The 18,358-nt window shown below is 50.3% G+C and overlaps 1 protein-coding gene across 1 annotated transcript in view; it reads left to right on the plus strand.

Moving 5' to 3' along the window:
• Positions 1–11,183: 11,183 nt before the first annotated feature.
• Positions 11,184–18,358, plus strand: part of LOC119110811 (zinc finger SWIM domain-containing protein 4) — a 71,340-nt gene continuing 64,165 nt past the window's right edge. Inside the window, exon 1 of the mRNA XM_037234683.1 lies at positions 11,184–11,568. Within this exon, the coding sequence (XP_037090578.1) occupies positions 11,223–11,568 (346 nt within the window). The 5' untranslated portion in view covers positions 11,184–11,222. The remainder of the gene's footprint in view (positions 11,569–18,358) is intronic.

The raw sequence follows: 18,358 nt of genomic DNA on the forward strand, positions 1-18,358 counted from the left end.
ACCAAGCTAGGGCCAGGCCAGTACGGTCGTGTCAGAGTCTTGACCAGCTGGCCAAGAAGGTCTACCGGAACTGGCCATGCTGAGCCGACCTGACCCGGGCGGCCGTGCTGGCGTACCAGACGGCACGAAAAATCCTTGGCAGCTGTCTGTTAAGGAAGGAAAGTGGCCATTTTGTTAAGGGAAAACGAAACGATGACCTGGATCGACCGACTTTGGGTGTGCAGGACCAGCGACCACGACAAGCCCCGCTTGACACGACCTATGAACATTTGACCATCCCTATAAAAGAATCGATATAAATTTCAGTGTGGTAGGCGGTGGGGTGACTGCCGAGGAAGCAAGCCAAAACGAAACCGATGGGGGCGCAGTGAGTTCAAATAGCACGATCAGCGAGGGCATGATCGTTATGCGGCCCCTGTAGCTGGCTGCCGCACGTTGGCAGCAGTGGGTCAGATCGTCTTCAAAACCACTAATAAGTCAACGGAGGGGTTTAGTGAAACAATTCGATGTTCCCTAGGGCTGTTTTGTGGGCCGAGCCCGATGGCGTATATTTATTAAGCTACAATATTGGCTTACGGATCACAGCAAATCTGCAAAACAAGGAGGACGAGCTGACAGTGGTATTACGCTGTGCTGGTGTTTAATAATTAATTGAGCTAGTATTGCGAAAACCAGATGGGCTGCTTCTCATGAGAAAAGCCAACAAGCATGCTGAAAAAATGGCGGCCGGTTAGTGCCATATGCATCAGTCCACGTTCACTAAAGCTCACATCATGTCACGTGTTTAATGATTCACGCTTACAGTAAGACCAACCACCATGTTCTGGGTCCACCTCCTGTCCACCACCACCACCCTCTGCCGACCTTGCCTGACCTACTCATAAGCCATCGTCTCAGTTTGTCACCGGATAACCGCGGTCTCCTCGTGTGCAAAAACTTTATGAAGCTGGCAGCAGTAGTAGTCTTGATGATTATTCATTTGTTCGATAAACTCAAAGAGCTCTCCTCCTCAAAATGATCCCCGGCATTGTACCCTCGCAACGACATAAACGCACCCCGAAATCAATCATCTAATATTACCTACATATGCAAATCAGCACCGTCGACGCGCGCGCCGCTCGCTACGTTCGGGAAAGCGGACCATCCTCTATCCCTGTCGCGCCTTTGAATTGATCACGCTGACGGATTCACAGGAATCCCGCTTCCTCTGCCGGTCGCCCTTGCATCCTATCGCTTGCCTTATCCCGCGTATTCGCTACGCCCCACTTGTCCGGGGCAGGCTGCATGCGCCATGAGTCGGACCCCCGAAGTACTCCAATGGCCCCGCCCGAGCGCCCAGCGGCCCAGCGCCCAGCGCCCAGCGCCCAGCGCCCAGCGCGCAGAGGTGGTCACGGTGCGGTCTTATCCTCGGCAGTTGGGCCCCAAGGCGCACGTGACTCTGCCCCACCGTCATCCATTCTTCTTCATCCAATAGCCATGGAATTGACATTACTGGCCGAAAGGGCTCTAATCCAAATAACCAGATAACCAGATCCCTTTGTCACCTGAATCCTCCCTGTCATTGTAAGTGACGACCCGGCCGTCCGTTGACTGGACACACATCGCGCCCGGTTAAGATAGCGCGGCCCGCGGCGGTGCGGGTCGGCTCAGCTGACTGCGGGTCACCTCAGCTGACTGCGGGTCAGCCGCGGCGCCTCTAGTCATCATCATCGTTCTTCGCATGCCGTCCAAACATGCATGACTGTTCATGACAAAAGTCACACATGCTTCGGTACAAAAAGTGGCAATTTGTAAGTTGTTAAGCGCATTTGCGAGGAACATTATACTTATGCATAGCACAGTAGTAACCGCCTTATTTCTCGAAGCAAACCTAGGAGAATGGAGATATAGACGCGTTGATATTGTCGGACATGTTCAGTCGGGACGCGGGGGTACATCGAGAGGTCAGGTCACCGGTGCCCGGAGGTCTCTGCCCGAGGCGTTAGCCGGATGCTCGATCGGGCGCCTCACCCTGTACACGCGAGCCCGCTGTGAAAAAGGTGATGCAACAGTGGCATACACCGTTCAGCCACGAGCTGCTCTACCGCTCTTTCAGGACAGGGGTGATGTTGTCATATCGTCGGTGATGTTCTATAACACGGTCACCGTGGTTGAAGGCATTGCTTTCAAACTCATGTATTTTTTCACGGGCATGGCCATTTTGAAGATCACTCAGTGTTATTCACAGTCACGTCCTTTTCTTGAATTCAAATAATCTAGTTCATAAGCTCGACGCACGCAATCTTAGCGGCCATTTTCCCTCGCCGCAATGAATTTCTTTGCGCATTTTTTTCACGCGGACATGGTGACGACATAGAAACGTATCGCAAATACACCACCTCAATGGTCATGTAGTGCTCAAGGTCGAGGAAAATGTTACCATCGAGTTATTTGTGTGGCGGTGCGTCAGCGTGATTCATTGCATCAACGGGCAGCAATTGGCCTCCAAATTGTTTACTGCGGTGACTGCAAGTTCGGACACGAATCAAGTTTTATGCTACATAGTACAGGAATTTGAGCAATGGTGCTAATCATGACGGGAACTGCGACTGGAACCGAATGACTTCAGAACAGCGTCGTAACCAGGCATATGAAAGCAAGTTTAACATTACAAAATCAAGGAATATATTCAAGAGCATGACGAAAAGACTCAAAACACGCGCGCATAACGATATTCGGGTTCAATAAACACGCACCAGTTAGCAAGCCACCTTTCAGCAAGGACGAATGAGTCAGCCCCCTCACCACAGTGACAGTTCAGTCACGACCAGTCCGGCAGTGACTGACGTCATGAAAACATTCCATGACATACTCAAACGATGACGATTGAGGAGGTATATTAACCAATTAGCGAAACTGTATCGTCTACAGCAGTCTTGCGGTGTAAAATCACACCTATAGTCACAAATATGTCTTCGTCTCTGGTGTAGCGATTGCTCCTAAGCTGCTTGTGAAGAATTTCCTTAACCGGACCCAGTGTTGGCGAGGTGGCAAAATATGTGACGAGTACAGCTTTCCTGATCGTTACCATTTTCTTGGGGGCAACTACGACGAAACACTAACCAACGCAAATGTAGACACCCTCACATGACGTTGAATGCAAAATGCTGATGACTAAAGCAGTTCTCTAGCCTTTTCGCGGAGCACCCCCGGGAAACACTCTGACGGACCACCGTAGGGGTGTGGACTCAAGGTCCACACCCTCCGCGGTATATGTACCGGAGTCCGATGACAGAATGTCGGAGACCTTGAGCCCGGGTGCACCAGCGCACCTTGTGGACTTGCTGTTTGGTTCGGTTCGGTTGGCGGCCTTGCTGTGCAGTGGCGCCCCTATTGTTTTGCCGATGGGCCATGCTCACCGTCGTGCGGCCCAGCCACTCGCCTTGCGTGAACAAATATAATTATTCTTATATTCTTGCATTCTTTATGAATCAGGCCCTGGTCTGGAACGCCCTTTTAAAAAGAGCAACACACCACACACACAAACACACAACACACACACAACACACAAACACACACACACACACACACACACACACACCACACACACCACACCACACACACACACACACACACACACACACACCGCATTTGGAAACATTGAACCGCAAAAATAGGCAATTGACACAACAGGGCGCAACTTCTTTCACCAAATGCATATTCTGGCAGCATGGAATGTTGTAAATGTCTCCGGACTTCGCTGCGGTTCGATGTGCTCCCACGGAATTGGGACTATCGCAAAACAAGATGGGACTTGATTTATACCACACAGTGACCACTGGAAGCTCCTTGGTAAGTGGTCACGTCACCAGACCCGGTATATCTTGCATTAAACGGGCACAAAAGTTGCTGCTGCAGTATTTCTTTCAGTGGCTTCCATAAGCAGGCATACTAAGAAATTCCGTGATATGTTAAGTTGTATAGTGCAGCCACGTTACGAACGTCGCTATATTTTTTGACTTTGGGAAGCAGTTTTCGCTTGTTAAATGCTTGCCGAAGGCAAACATCAACAGGACCATTAATGTATCGTTTGTCTTCATCTAATAAAACATTGACAAAAACATGTGACAACTGAATGCAGTTGTGACCGGTTTGAGCGCGACCTGGACACATGCTAGCCGCCGCAACAATTATCTCCCTTTTAAGGTGGCCATAGTGATGACACACCCAAGGAAAAATGCTGACACACGACCATCTCTCAGTGCGATGATAGCAAACAAGTACAGTGTGAAGATATACGAGAGGCACCGCGGTATACCGCGGTATACCTCAGGGGCGGTATACCGCGCCCTCGGGGCGGTATACCGCGGTATACCGCGCCCTAGGGGGCGGTTATACTGCGCCCTCAGGGGCGGTTATACCGCGCCCTCGGTGGCGGTATACCGCGCCCCCGGGGGCGGTATTCCGCGTCCTCGGGGGCGGTATACTGCGCCCTCGGGGCGGTATACCGCGCCCCGGGGGCGGTATACTGCGCCCTCGGGGGCGGTATACCGCGCCCCGGGGGGCGGTATACCGCGTCCTCGGGGCGGCATACCGCGCCCTCGACCACAGTGTTGCCCTGCGGCGCACCATCCAGTGAACGCGCGTTCCTCGCGGGTAACCGAAGTAACCGTTATCTTGGTTACCGCGATATATAGTCACCGCGAGTTACCACGATGAGCATCGTGACCCACGGGTCACCAAAGATCGTCCAAAGTCGTCCACTGCTGGCGGCTGACACGCTAAGAGCACACTTTCTTACTTCAGTCACAGCAAAATGCACACTAACCGACGTATCGCAGTCAATACACCGTGGGCAAACCAGCATTATGACATGTGGGGTATGTTGGTTGCGGCTCACTAGCACTAGTGTTGTAACTAATGGGCTGGTACAAGCGGACACCTCTCCTTATTTTGCCATAAATGGGATTTTCGGCGAAATTTACCCGTGCAATGCAAGTTTTCCACTTTTACCCATTGGAAAATGTCATTTTTCGGTCATGTCCTAGCAGTTTTCAGTTCGCCCCCATCTTGCCTTTTTTAACAACCTCGGAGACATAGCTACCTACACTCACGCCCATTGTTCATCGAATGCTGAAATTGTTTCAAAGGAGGCTCATACATTTGTTACGTGTCAGCAGCCAAATACGATGGATTCGAGCTTTAGACGGCCAGTGTATCACGATGTTCATGATTTGCATGTGCATATATGTTGACCCCCGGTCAATGGACTACACCGCGTTGAACGGCCGATTTCTTTGACATGAGCGAAGGAACGTCTCAAAAGTGTGGGCATGCTCAAGGCATGCTTGAGGAAGTTCCCCTTTAAGGCAACTCCGCCGACGGGGGGGGGGGGGGGTGGAGGGGGGGGGGGGGGAAGCGAGCGCAGAGATGGAGGATTTTCTCCGCTTTCAATTCACATAACACATTTGGAATTCAGTGGATGTCCTGGTTGATATGCTAAACATACATCTACAACTGTTTTCAGTTGTTGCACAATCTTACCTATTCAACTCATGTATATCATTCGGGAAAAAGGACTACCGAGCTTCCTTAACTTATTCTTCCGCTTCATCGCCCGACTAGGAGAAATTCCACGACCGGGGAGACAGCCTTGGGTGATGAGGGTGTCAAAGTACGGCCTGGGCACAGGATGGTCAGAATTTCGAATTCGAACCAATGACCCACAGCGCGTCGGGGTTTTCACGCGCCTGGATCTCACCGACTGCTTCTTCAGAGATGGGTTTTTGTCTCAGCATTTTAGGTGGAAGCAAATTCGGGGGCTTCAAATGCTACTTAACGAAACGTTTTCTTCTAAAACAAAAACCCACGTCGCGAACTGGAGGCGCTTCTTCGGGACATCTTCCGCCTGAGCCTTGCTCCCGTCCACGGTCAGCGCCCACTGCTCATTACCGGCTGCCCACCGCATGCCTGACTGCACACTGGTCATACGTCTGCTTTGCTGCGTATTTATGGATCAACATCCCTGCTTATTGATGTATGAGGCGGATGAGACGCATGCTTCAGCATCTATTCTGAAGTATTTTCCCTTGCACCACACTACAACATAAATCAAAATTTCGGGAAACTGCCTTCCTTTGGCATGGTTTATCCATCGGGCATTCATTGCCCCTCGATTGACGTAGCCGACTTGACCTTCTCTTTTATGTGGGATGAAGTTACGCACTTTCTTACAACAAATTGCTCCCTTTATACGTCTTAAGACGCATGCATGTCTGTATGTCACGAGGTCCTAGGCGACAAGGGTAATCCGGTGGTTTTGGAAAAATAGCCTACGTTAAATAAAGTAACATATTTCGAGCAACTTCTGTCGAATTGCTGTCAGCAAAATGCAATCTGACCAAAATTTTAGTCGTTATTTGAAATGCCTTTCAGGCGGCGATCACCTTCTGTAATCGCTATGAACAGTACATTTCCCTGACGGATATATATATATATATATATATATATATATATATATATATATATATATATATATATATATGTGTGTGTGTGTGTGTGTGTGTGTGTGTGTGTGTGTGTGTGTGTGTGTGTGTGTGTGTGTGTGTGTGTGTGTGTGTGCGTAATTTTATGAAGCGCAGTGAAGTGGCTTGCTAGACCGTGCAGAGAACGCTTTGTATTGTCATTGCATGTTCGATGTTGAACTAAATGATCATCACTGTTCATCGAGCTATCGCCAAATAGGAAGTACCGGTCGCATTAACTTCTCAGGAGCCGACGATGTGTTTTTAGTCATTTGAAGCGTGCGCCTTGGTAATCGATCACCTGGGTGCATGCTACTCGTATTTTTTATTTATTCCGGCTTCTACAATCGTGTCCGAGTTGTTCAGACCCTTCACCCCAGCACGTGGTAAGCACTTGTGTTACGTTCCTGAGGCGGCTGATTGTTTGACCCGGCAAATATCGTTGGCGGCAGGACAAAGGGTAATCACGATCACACGGCGTAGCCATATCAATGCGTCTGATGATGCATTAAAGCTTGCCCGGTCAATTGGGGTCAAAATGTTCCGATTAAAAGCACGAGGTGGTAGCCTAAAATAATTATCTTAATGAAAATTTAATCCCAACGTTTTGGACGAATGAATTTCTTGGATCAGAGCTTACGCTAAGCAGTGGTTATAGTGTGAGTCCGGACCCTTGTCATCCGATAGTGCACTTCGAGCTCAACGACAAAACTGGATGACGAAAGTTTAACGCGCCGCACTGCTCAGCACGATCCGTCCTTCCCTCTGACGTCATCTGTATTTTTGCGCGAAATCTGTCACCGGCCGCATGCCATGCCTGCCAAATGCAAATAGCGAGCGCCTAAAACGACCCGAACCCACCGCGCCACAGGTGGGTGCATTGGAAGTCGTGCTCTCCAACCAACTTAGTTATCGAGACTCACGCAAGCTGGTTCGACGAACCGTATGTGCGAAGGTATTCCTGCGAGCCGTTTGCACTAAACTGATAAGGGCAAACTAAGCTGATAGCATTATATATTTTTGAGCTACACCGACATGCACTTCGTACCTCAACACGAGCAGCACTCAACAACGGAAGGCGACAACCTTCTTCGAAGTTTAGCGAGTGTGAGAATAACGTAGAACACTGTTTGTCACAGACTCACAGTTTGTGACAAACACATCATACGCGCTGTGTGGCACTTATGGTGCATGGTGCTACATTATTCTGCCCCTGCCTTACGGGCGTACCTGACCCTGCCTCTGATCAGAGCCAAGGACGTTCAGAAATGCCCCCTGCAAACTCAGGGCTTTCTGATGGTTGTTCTTAGCCGCGGTGGTTGTAAGCACATATCCTAACGTGCCGACGCCCTCCTGATGACCTGCTCTAAATAAATGGCGCACTGGGAACGATGGAGTACCACATGACTAACACATGGAGAGCTAGCGTAGTTAATTATAGCATATAAGGCGAATGCACAACAAAAAATGCTGAATCGGTTTTTGAATTGATCAATACTGAGTCTGTACCCGGTTAATCCAGTCAGGGTTTCCTGAAACACCCGATGCTCTTCTAAAGTGTCACAAAAATCCCTAAACACGGAGCAATTGTCAGACAAATAATGCAGCAATGCTGCCTGCAGAAAATGCCCACGAACTGGCAGCATTTCAAATAACATCTGAAATTTTCAACCTGATGGCGTAATAGCGCTAATATGACGAAAATTGCATGAACATCGCCATTATAAAAAGCCTAGTTCTTGTCTGACATGCCAGACTAGCGCCTCTACCAAACTCCCATGATATATGCATCTTGAACTCCATGAACATGTGCGGAGGAACTCTCAACAGGCATGCAGAATAACCAAGGCTACCTATGGCGACCGCTTGAAGCCTGCAGTACCAGCGAAATCTAGAATGTACCCCTAAATATCTCCCTTTGCCGTTTATGGTAGCATAACAAGCTTGAATGGATATGCAAGCCTAAGGTAGTACGAAAGTAAGCTAAGCACAAATCAAATATAAAAAATCCGGGAATTACCAGGGCTGTTCCTCCCTTGAAAAGTGTGGGTGGGGGGGGGGGGCACGCCCTCCCCGTCTCTACGCCCATGCTGATTGATCATGGTCTCTTAAAAACCATGGCACCAGCAGATGTCTTTTGAGTATGCCAGCATTTTCTCTCGAGGGTGACAGCATTTAAGCACTTCCCTTTCACGCAGACCTCTCAGTTGGGTCCATCGTATTTTGCACGATCTGTTTAATCTCGGATCGAGCAGTTCGCGAGATCGAACAATTGGAATGGCATCCAGCGGAATTGTCATAAGCATGTTTGTCATGATTACCATTGTCATAAGCACGCATTTCTTGCATCCTTGCTTCAATCTTTGTACTTATATAAGCGAATATAATTCCAGCCAACGGAATTTGAAACCTGTCAGCTACGTAAAAACATCTATACGCTGATATTTTATTCTCTTCTCTTCCCTTTATGTCGGGTCACTTTTCACCGGAGGCCCTCTAGGTGTCCGCCCCATTACCACGACTGGCTACGCCCCTGCATGCGAGTCTATGGCGCTCAGGGGAGAACAAAGTCAAAGTTTGGCCCTCAATATTAAATGGGGCGAATCCACCGAGATTTTTCATTCCAAGGAGTAGGTTTCGGGGGCCCCTGTGGAATGTGGGGCTTCCGCTGGCAGAAGTAGCCCTTGGAGAATTTCTGGATCCGCCTCTGATTTGATACATAGATCCACCCCGTCACCCCGCCTCGGACTTCGGATACATAGATCCACCCCGTCAACCAGTCAGTCGCGATGGAAGATCCCTGAATGCGGTAAAGGGATGACTTAAGTTTAAGAAGTACCAGGTTAAGTGTTACGTATGGTGAAAGCAAACAGACTTAAACTGCAGTTCTGTCAGTTGTCGCAAAGGTGATGTGTGATGTATGTGTTCTGTGTGTTGTCGCAAATTTGTAATAATGTCGTCAGTTTGGTAGAAAACAGCAAAAAGGGGCATAAAGGGACACACAAATCAGTGATTTTAGGGAGAAGGGAGAACAATCATTACTGTTGATTTCCTGAGACCGTTTCCCCTGAATTTTCTGTCTTCACAGATAACAGAGATGTTACCCAAGGAGCTCTCTATCTATCGCACCATCTGGGAAGATCTTCAAAAATGTTCAAAGTCCTATTAAAATTTGGAGCATTTGTAAGACCTTGAAAAATTGTGCTTTATTTTGGGATATTAGGGTGTATTTAAACTCACTGGATTGAATATAAGAACGTCAAAAATCAATCACTCAGTCCAGCACATAAAATATTTTCTTGTAACTTGCACCTCTCATTGGCACTCAGCAGGTTCTAGGGGTGGTGTCACGCACGAATTTTAAGAACAGACAACATCATTTCTAACCCGGGACCTTCGCCCATCCGAGACCATTCATTTCAGCACCTGTGGCACTTACCTTAACTTTGAAAATTTGTCCGCATTAAGGCGCTGCAGCAATTCTATCGATCTTAGAATTTTAGAGTCACTTCACATTCACCACAAAAATAAGCTGCCGTTGAACACCATGGGGTTTGCACATCCTCTGCAAGTTACAAAATGGCTTTTTATATGCAGCCTAAAATATCTTTCATCGTGTGATTGTGTATTTTTCAGGCTGCTTTGTTTGCGCGCGGAGAAGTCGCGTTTAATTGCATCAACTGTATATAAACTATGATCATTGCCATATCTAGCGATGTCTGTTAAATGTTCTTTTTTCATTGCACATTCGCACCCTTGTGTCCTGATAATGATACACCATGTATCGAAACGTTAATGAGTTATATAAACGACAGCGACTGCTGTCCTTGCCATCAAGCTGTTCCTGCGTTATATATATATATATATATATATATATATATATATATATATATATACACCTTCCCTTGAGCTGCATGCTGTCAGTCACTTGCGTGCTATCAAGGACGAAGAACCCCCTCTCTGAAAAAATTAAAATTTTGACCACGTGCTTGAGTGCCAGTTTGATCATATCCTCCATGGAAGCTTTTTCGCGCAGCATGAAATGTGCCTGCTGAGCCCTCCGTGTGCTATATATATATATATATATATATATATATATATATATATATATATATATATATATAGGATTATGGCGCCTCCCCGGGGTCGCTCAGAAAGAATCCGAGAGGAATCCACACCCCATGGGGAGATCCTTGATCTGCGCCTGCAGCACACAGAGAGCTCAGCAAGCACATTTCATGCTGCGCGAAAAGGCTTCCATGGAGGATATGATCAAACTGGCACTTAAGCACGTGATCAAAATTTTAATTTTCCTCAGAGTTCTGTCTCCTTGATAGCACGCAAGTGACTGGCAGCGTGCAGCGCAAGCGACGGTGTTACGACCATTGTTTCCTGCCCTCCCCCGCCCCTGGATGCGCCCCTGCTACGAACGGGACGGGTCGGCGGCGCGCTGAGTTCGTTCATGGGCCTTCAGCCGGGCAGTACCTCCTCCCGCTCGCTCCCCGCGCCGCCGACGCACTTTATCTTCCCGCTCCAATTTACCGAGGTATTGGGCGCCGCACCAATCAGCTGGGAGCGGGCGCAGCGCGCATGCGCAGAGCGGCGTTAAAGGCCCCGAGCGGGTTTATTAGCATTCGGTCGAGCGGCGAGTGGAGGGAGGGTGCCGCGCGCAGGCGGGCGGCGGCTGGCGGGGGCGGTGGCCGGGCGCGCGGTGCTGCGATGGCCAGGGAGATGCTGCCGCGGCCGCACGACATGTCCAAGCTGCTGAGGACGCCCCAGTACGCGGCAGCGGCCATGCGCTCGCCGGACGCGCTGCTCGACATCTGCGCCAGGAATGTCGCCGAAAATGTGCCCTTCCAGCGCATCGAGGAGCGATACGACCGCATTCCGGAGCCAGTGCAGCGGCGCGTCATCTTCTGGTCGTTCCCCCGCAACGAGCACGACATCTTCATGTACTCTTCGCTATCGAAGGTCCCGTCGACGAGCAGCGACTACCAGAGCCTGCCGTTCCACAAGGGGGTGCGCTTGCTGGAGACGGGCTGCGTGGAGAGCGTGCTCCAAGTTGGTAAGTGGCGCCCGGCGGGCTCGAGTGGCACGGCATTGACCTCATGTGACCTCTGTGGCGGGAGGGGCGACGGCCATGGCTGCTGAGGCGGATGCAGTTATCAGGATTGGGATGGCTGTAAGAGAGAACGGCAAATGGGTGCCGATGACTGTACCAAGATCAGGTGTCATTTCGATGGAGGGGGTGCGTCACAAGTATTTTGCTGCCATGCCTTCAACCTTAATATTGCCATTTTGACACTGTAATACACATTGTAGTTTCTAAGATTTGGCAGTATCTAAGATTTGGCATGGGCTGTTGGGGAAGAGTAAAAAATTGCGCCTCGTAGTGAGAACAAAAAAGCCCAGGTGAGTTTTCACTACGTACGTGGTCGATACTGTAGGATATTCTTTAGCAGCGGTTGACAGCAAATTCCATGCACTAGCTGGTCTCAGCGATAACCAAAGCCTGCTAAAGATTGAATGAAACCTTGTAATTCTAAAGGCTTAAAACTCCCTAAGAAAGTGCTTCCTTCCTAAGTGTAGGATCATATGTACGGTATTTTTGAAGCTATGGAGCAGATGGACACTTCTTCATATTGACAGTGCTATTCCGAAAGGTGTGAATTTCAATTAAGGCTGATAGAAACCAATGCTCGGAATGTTGTGCACCCGTTGCATAATTCCCCATGGCACGTGACACAGTTATGAATGAAACGTGATGCAAGCCACTATAATAACAGAAACACCCGGCACTTAGTAATTAATGCAGCTACCTACCAGCCAAGTTGGAATCTTTCTGGCATCCTTCAGTCAGCATTTCAGCCAAGTTAGATACTGGGGCAATATGAACCCACCCAGACTTTTACAGACCTGCAGTTATTCGGTTTGGGACCAGGACTGTAGTTTCCTATTCATCTGAATGGGACTCTAGTTCCTCTCTCCAACTTTGGGAGGAAATTTGGTCATATTCAAGGAGACGACATAGCTTGTACTAATTACTCGGGTTTAGCGATTTTTTATCAACCCTCTCCCTACGCTTTATACAAAACTCCACTCGTCCGGGACGTGAGAACACTACTGCTGCGTGATGGAGGCCCGGAGGTCAGTGCAGCAGCGGCGGAGAGCAATTATTTCCTCCTTACAGAGCGAACCAGCCGTACGTAGTTAACATCTGCTGCATCTACTCACCGACGTGGAGTCTGATACAATACCATCCTCACTGTGTGACGCTAAGCTGAATTTATACACAGTTTACAGCTATATTCTCAACCAATGCCACCGTCATCGCCCGACAATGCACGCCCGGCTTTTGTAAGTAAACGGCGGAAAGTCAGAGTGCTGCAGAAATGACGCGCTCAGAAGAGCAACCATCAATGACAAAGCCGCCGTCAATTATTTACCGGTTTTCTGTTGCCTTTTTAGGGTCTTAATGTTTTTGCTAGGAATTGTGCATTTTTGTATATTTTCTCCGAACAGTCTGCATACATGGTTTTGGGGTTCAGAGTACCTGCTAAGTACAGCTTGTTGCATGTACCCTGAACCCACCACCCAAGTCATGCCGTCCAGTTCAACGGATTATTTTGCTTCAACCCTTTCACCATACAGGAATGCGGAGGGTTTTACTTGCCGCACAATGCTGCGACGCGGCTGACCTCGCCTGGGCTGACCCTTGCTGGCCAGTCGCCATCTGACCTTTCCATTTCCGTCGGGTCAAGCAATCCGCCCGTTCGGGGACTCGTGCCCAGCGCCGCCGGATCATCAGCCCAGCATATTTCCGATAGACCACAGGGGCGACATTGTTAAACCCAGCTCACACAAAAGTTAAATAAAACAGTGCACATACTTATTTCAATTCAAAACTAATAGGCCTGCCCGCCGGAGAAGAAGAAACTCTTCTTTTCCTTAACACTTACACCAGAAGCTGGTGGCGACGCTCCGTAGGTGGGTAGACAAAAATTGCTTGTTTTTATCCGGTGCTACTTTTGTGCATTTTCATCCCATCCTCAGCTCGAATTCCTCGCTGGAAAATCTCCCTTCTCTTCAATGCTAAATCCTCCCAAGAGCCGGAGACTTCGGAGCTGTTGATTCCGCATGCCCAGGCGAGTGTTTAGGATGGTACTTGGTGTCACATCTATACCGTGTATACGGTTTCCGTATTTTTAGCTTTAAATTGAAATCAGGTGACGGTAACATTAAAAAAGCATTGAAGGTCATTTTATACCCAATATGGATTGATTTATGTTACATTAATATGTATATGCTTACGTCAGTGCGACATCATGTGTTTTCAACAACAAGAATTGCGGGGGTCGGACGTAATCGGCTCCAGTGATGGTTTCACCCACGGACACAGCATATATGGGTATATTAACAGGAAAATACGGTATTACCAAGAAAATATGATATTACCAAGAGAATATGTTCCTTTCGCAGGTGTTTATTGAGCCCATAGCGCAGAGTATTTGGCAAACTGCTGTCAGCGCACTGTGCGCGATCGAAATGGCTTCGGAATTGAACTGATTGCCGAGGCGTCGGCGTCATCAAATTTGTCTACTTCTTGGAATTGGAGCCCGGATCTCAACCTCATGCGCTTGAGTTGGACACAGAATCGATTCCGCCAGAACGGAATCGAGCACAAGTCCGCCGGCTTGGCTGAGGTCTCGAGTGGGCACCCGCTCCCCATGCACTTTTTGGATAGACATGTCTACGTGTCCTGGTCCTGAGAAGTTGACGGTATCACCCGTGTGGGTGGCGGTGAGCGCGTGGGAGGTGATATTTGAAGGACCTGTTGACCCCTCAGCTGTCATGGCCGTTGGTGAGTGCACCTGTGGGCTCGATATCGGTGCTAAACACATGCACGGGCCTTGCTAGAATGCTGTGGGGTATAACGGAAAGGTGAGACCGCGCAATTGTTACGTGAGGTACGATGACCTCATCCAACATCAGTTTCAAGAGCTGAATGGTGCCGATAGTCAAGCCAAAATCCCCTAAACTTACCTGTACTGACCAACTGACGGAAACGACTCACAAATGTTGCATGCTTCTGCATTTCTTGCTGTCAGAAATAGCGTTCCATTTGTCGTCGTAAGGTAGCCAGGTCAAAAAGATGGCAGGCCTTGTGCAAGGTTTTGTGGTCCAGCCATTTCACTTTGACATCCCCGAACGTGCGCGACATTGGTTCGGACCAGGATCCACGCGGTTTTGTGGAGGTGGTCGGGGGGGGGGGGGGAGGGGAAAGGGGGGAGCAGACGGAAAAAATCCCCAGCAGCATCGGCATTGGACGAGATGGACAAACCTTCCCTCCGTCTTCCGTGACTGCTATCGCCGCAGAGGCAACCATGGCCGAGGCCGATAACTTTTTTGAGGAGACTTAGCCCTCTCCACCCTTCATTTTGTGCTTTGCTCCATTCTGGGCGCAAAATGACCATTGCAGTCGACGCGCCTGAAAACATCAATAAACAACAACAAACAACAATATCTGCTCCATTCGCGCCCCGGTCACTGTGATCAGAAATCTATCAGACCACCGAAAACAGAGACACCTACATCTTCACAATGCCCCTCGTTGTCCCACGTCCATTCATCTAACCCCACCCTGATGGACGTAAGTTGTCTCTGCCTACTACGACAACTATGAATGAACTGCCGGTAAGTACCGCGGTGTTTATGCGAGTTAGCCATTGTGTTTTACAAAAGCAAATTGTTGTCTTCTTAAACGCACCTGGACGCCTTTTAAGGCGGAAGCTGAGCAGCTCAGTTGAGCATTCGCCCAGGACCGCGCCCTGAATCGCCAGGTCACGTGAGCTCGTTGACCGGATTGTGTTCTATCGGACTTCGACATTTTAAAAACCGCCTTCAAGCCCATGCGAAATATTTAAAAATGTGGATTTTCCTACGCTTAAAAAGAAGTAATTTTAGAACCGTACAGACATAAACTTTAGTTTTATCAATGGTGGAGGCAGTTTGCACCAGTATGACTCTCCACAGCATGTGCGATCGACCTGAATTTTGTTGGCGAAAGATGGTGAGACGTTTTCAGCGTGATTTTCCGAAATTGCCATTTTTCTTTTTCAGTACAATATTATCGTTGATATGGTGTAGGAGGAATTAAGTTGGCAGTGGCATTATAATGATACGCAGGACGAAGCGATTGCAGTTTAAAGTTGTGCGAGTCTTAAAGTATTTCATGTATCCATGTAATTTGTGTCAAGCCTTCCTTCCATGCCATTTGGCCGATGTGCGCTCATCTTATTCCGTACCTGGCTGACTCTGTGGCCAAAAACGTAAGGCGCACATCTTCATGTCTAGCCAGGACCACGGCTATGCCAGATTGACTCATGGTACGTTGGTAGTCCGTCTGCTGGTCCATAGTTAACTGTGAGGTCCAGCCGTTCAGCAGTCTCGTGGTGGTCCAGCGCCAGTAGTCTCGTCCATCCAGCGGCAGTCGCATGCAGCCAGCAGCGGCCCGGCCCGGTCCGGCCGCCACCAGTCCGGACTGGCCTCCGGCAGTGCAGTCCAGCCGCGACGTCACGGCCCAGCCGCGGCGCCGCACAAAGAGCTGGCCGGCGGCGGCGACGCCGTCTGGCCGGACGTCCTGCCGGCGGCTCTGGCTTCTGCCGGCGGCTCTGGCTCGGCGCCGCCGGCCGAGGCGCCGCCGCATCCGGCCGGCCGGCGCCACCTGTAATGAGCCGCGATTACCGGCCGGCCGATTGGCCAGCTGGTGACCCGCGCGCCGCCGCGCCGCAGCGCCGCTGCGCCGCCGCGGTGCCGGGCCGGGTCAGGGGCGGTGCCGGCCGGGTCGGGCGGCCAGGGCCCTCCGAGCGCCTCCCGCTGCAGCGCCGCACGGTCTGCGGTGCTGACGCCTAGTCGAGGTTGGGACGGCCGGGCCGGCCCGCGGCGGCCCGGCGCGGCGGCCCGGTGCGGCACGGCTCGGCGGTCTCCGGCGCGCTGCACTTATGGTGCGTCCGCGCCGCCGCCGGCCATGCATGGGGGCGGGGTTAGCGGGGAGCCACGCTCCGACGCCGGCGGCCGCAGGGCGACGTGGCCGGGCCGGGCCGGGCCGGGCCAGGCCAGGCCGGCCGCGGCGGAAATACCGGCCACTGATTCCCGGAGGCTGGGCCGTGCCGGGGCGCTGATAGCGACCAGGCGGTAACGGCAGCGGCGGCGGCGGCGGCGGCGGCGGCGTCTGGTGACTGGGCCCGGTCGCCCGGCTGCTCCAACAGCTGGCTATGTAGCGAAGACGGCTGGATCACCGGCACGATCGCCGCCCCACATGCAATATTTAAGTGCACTTCGGGCTCAGTACAGTTCACTGCCCCCATTTGTGCGCACCAGGTGCGTAGCTATGACGTCCGGGGTGGGGCGATGTTATCGACCTGATCCTCCGGCACGAAAGAAGATTGATCAATCATTCAACCGATGCTGTGGGAAGGGATGAGGAGGAAGAAGGACGACGTTTCCGCACGCGGTGATGGGCGTCATTGGGAGACCCAGCAAATGATCATTCATATACTTTTTGTACATGCAATTGAGCAAATGCTTGCAAGCGTACTTACCCCTGCTTTTCACAATGCATTGACCTGTATGGAATGTGGTTGTCTGGAAACTGGTGTATCTTCCTTGCTATCTCAGTGATTTCCTGAAATAAGTAAAAGTGTCCACCTATTCGGAGAGGGGCATGCCCTCTGTGCGAACTGGAGCCCACCGTACGCACGATCTCTGCGCGAACTGGAGCCCACCGGACGGATGGCCTCTGCACGAACTGGAGCCCACCGGACGCATGGCCTCTGCACGAACTGGAGCCCACCGGACGCAGGACCTCTGCGCGAACTGAAGCCCACTGGACGCATTGTTGTCGACATTTCGCAAACCAACCAGTTTGGTGGTACACATGGCATATGTGTGATTACGAGAAACGCCCACCTGGATATAACAATGGCACAGGTGAAGGTACAGCTGGTACACGAAAGATCCACGCAATCCAAAGTGTGTTTTGGCTTATTCATGTACGGTATTTGCCACTCGTCCGCACGAAAGCACATAAACATATGGGACCACAGCTGCTCACGGGGCGGGAAATGTCAGATTTCGGTCTCTAGGCTGGACTGCGTTCACAGTGTCAGAAAATCTTGGGAGCAATAACAGTTTTTCGAGGAAGGTTCGGAGCCAACATCATGTTATGGAATACGTCACGAAGGTACATCTTGTTTGCATCCACTGTAATGCAGGTTTACATATATATATATATATATATATATATATATATATATATATATATATATATATATATGCACCTGGTCGTACGACCGGTCGTATACACCGGTCGTATATACACCAGTGCGCACCAAGTGCGCACTGATAACTGACTGGTCTGTTTATATAAAGGACGTATTGATGACCAATTGATACTATGCACTGATAGGCAACCAATGGCTTATTTGCGTGGTATGTCGACATGTTTCAAAAACACATCTTCGCACTAATAGCTCCAAAATGCACTTGTCTGCGGCTTGTTGTTGGAAATGAACGCAAGATTGTCGACCTCGCGAATTCCAGCTCTGCGAATCCAATGCTAACATTTACGTGCCTTGCTCTCGCTTTGGGTTGTTCAAAGCACATATTCTAAGAAAGCACATTTACATATGGTGTAATCCTCGCTGAAACTCTGTATTTCGTCGCATTCGACGTCACACGGCGAGCTGATGCCGACCCCCACCCCCAGCCGATTTTGCGAGACGTCGTGCCACGCCAAAGCCAAGCGGCGGCGCGCGGGCCGGGGTACGCCTCGGACCGCCGTGCGGTCGTGTCGT

The sequence above is a fragment of the Pollicipes pollicipes genome, unplaced genomic scaffold (assembly GCF_011947565.3).
Source record: "Pollicipes pollicipes isolate AB1234 unplaced genomic scaffold, Ppol_2.1 Scaffold_7233;HRSCAF=8593_pilon_pilon_pilon, whole genome shotgun sequence".
Taxonomy (NCBI): Eukaryota; Metazoa; Arthropoda; class Thecostraca; order Pollicipedomorpha; family Pollicipedidae; genus Pollicipes; species Pollicipes pollicipes.